Here is a 1,574-nt window from a genome sequence, read left to right on the forward strand (position 1 = left end):
GGATCACCGGACTTCGGTTACACCTGAAGCTCTTCTGACGGTTCTCGCTCCCCATCGAGCCCTTCTTGCCGCTCGGCTCTTCCTGTTTGTCGGCACAAAGAGCTCCGTGCCAGCCCTCCAGCGAGATAGGAACGAGTGTATCGCTTTGACGGATCGACCGTGCTTGTTATCAAAACCGATCTCACGTGCACAGTTACACTCCAGACGTTCTGTACTCTCCTATCCGGCAACCGGCGAGACGCTGCCGTGAGCCAGCCGCTCTTGCGGCAGCCGCCAGCGGAGGCCGAGCGCGTCGCGTATCGATCGAGCTCGCGATCCGGGCCGTGGAGCCCACGAGGAAGACTTCGTCTGCTGGGACGGAGTCCCGACGCTCGCTGCGTCCGCCGGAACTGGGGTCTGCACACCTTTCGTGGCCGCGTCCCGCAGTGGTTTCTTCTTCGATTTCGTTCGAGTGTGGCGGCCGAAACCCAGGGATCCTAAGCAGCTGGCGCGCCTCGCCGTCGCTGTGCGCGGCCCCGATGGGCCCCTCGGCGCCGACCGCCGAGACGACGCAGCCCTACCCCGTCTCCGCCATCTCGGTGCCCGAGGAGCCGGTGGAGCTCGGCCAGGAGACCGCCGGCAGCGCGGACGGCTCTGCCAGCGCGAGCCTGACGCCGCCCGATGCGGAGCCGTCTGCCGAGACGACGCAGGTCGCCTCCATCATGCGGAGCATGTCGTGGGGCTCCTCGCTCCACCAGGCGGGCGGCCTCGTCGAGCCGCCGCGGCCGTCCGAGGCTGGCCAGCCGGCGGGCCAGCACAGCCTCGTCAGCGAGCTGCACGCTCGAGCGGCGGCACAGGCGGCGGCGGCGATCGGCCTCTCGCCGTCGGCGGCGATGGCGGCGTCGCACATGCTGCCCGACATGCAGTCGACCGCGCAGGCCGCGCTCACCATCTCCTCCATGGCGCCGGTGCAGCTGGTGGCGGCCGAGGTGGCAGCGGGCAAGGCGGCCGAGTCGCAGCTGCTGGTGCTGGACGACGGCGGGGTGCTGCCGGGCGAGGAGGGGGGGGAGCCGGCGGCGGGCGAGCAGGCCTTCACCTGCACCGTCTGCCGCAAGGTCTTCAAGCGCGAGATGAACCTCATATTCCACATGACCACCCACCGGTGCGGGCTCGCCGCGCCCCTCCCCCCCCACGGAACGGTGTCATCGACGCCGGCGAGCCCGCCGGCGATTAAGGCATAGATGTGACCCAGCGTGTTTCAGTGCGCCCATACCCGTTGCCGCATGAGTGTCGCATCGCATAGCATGAGAATTTATTGAGCGAGATGTCGCCGATCTGCCATGGTTGTCACACTCTGTACTGATTGCCATGTCGTCCCGAGCGAAGCTCTCTTGTTTTATTCTGGAAAACACCTCACAGGAGGATGAGCGAGCACGCGGCGGCCGCGTCTCCGGACTCCGCGCGCTCCCGCTCGGCTACGTCAGGGTAGGACGTCCTCTTCGCGCGCTCGAGGACGCGTTTCACAGCCGAGCGACAGCAGCAGGTGTAGTGTAGCCCCCCTCCCGCCTGTGGCCGTGCAGCCTGCTGCTGCTCCC

General features: G+C 67.7%; 1 protein-coding gene across 1 annotated transcript in view; it reads left to right on the forward strand.

Moving 5' to 3' along the window:
- Positions 1–456: 456 nt before the first annotated feature.
- EMIHUDRAFT_465247 (hypothetical protein) overlaps positions 457–1,574 on the forward strand; it is a gene marked incomplete at its 3' end in the record, with an annotated part of 3,040 nt that continues 1,922 nt past the window's right edge. Inside the window, exon 1 of the mRNA XM_005762848.1 lies at positions 457–1,141. Coding sequence (XP_005762905.1) covers positions 519–1,141 — 623 coding nt within the window. The 5' untranslated portion in view covers positions 457–518. The remainder of the gene's footprint in view (positions 1,142–1,574) is intronic.

This window comes from Emiliania huxleyi (genome assembly GCF_000372725.1).
Source record: "Emiliania huxleyi CCMP1516 unplaced genomic scaffold EMIHUscaffold_66, whole genome shotgun sequence".
Classification (NCBI taxonomy): Eukaryota; Haptophyta; order Isochrysidales; family Noelaerhabdaceae; genus Emiliania; species Emiliania huxleyi.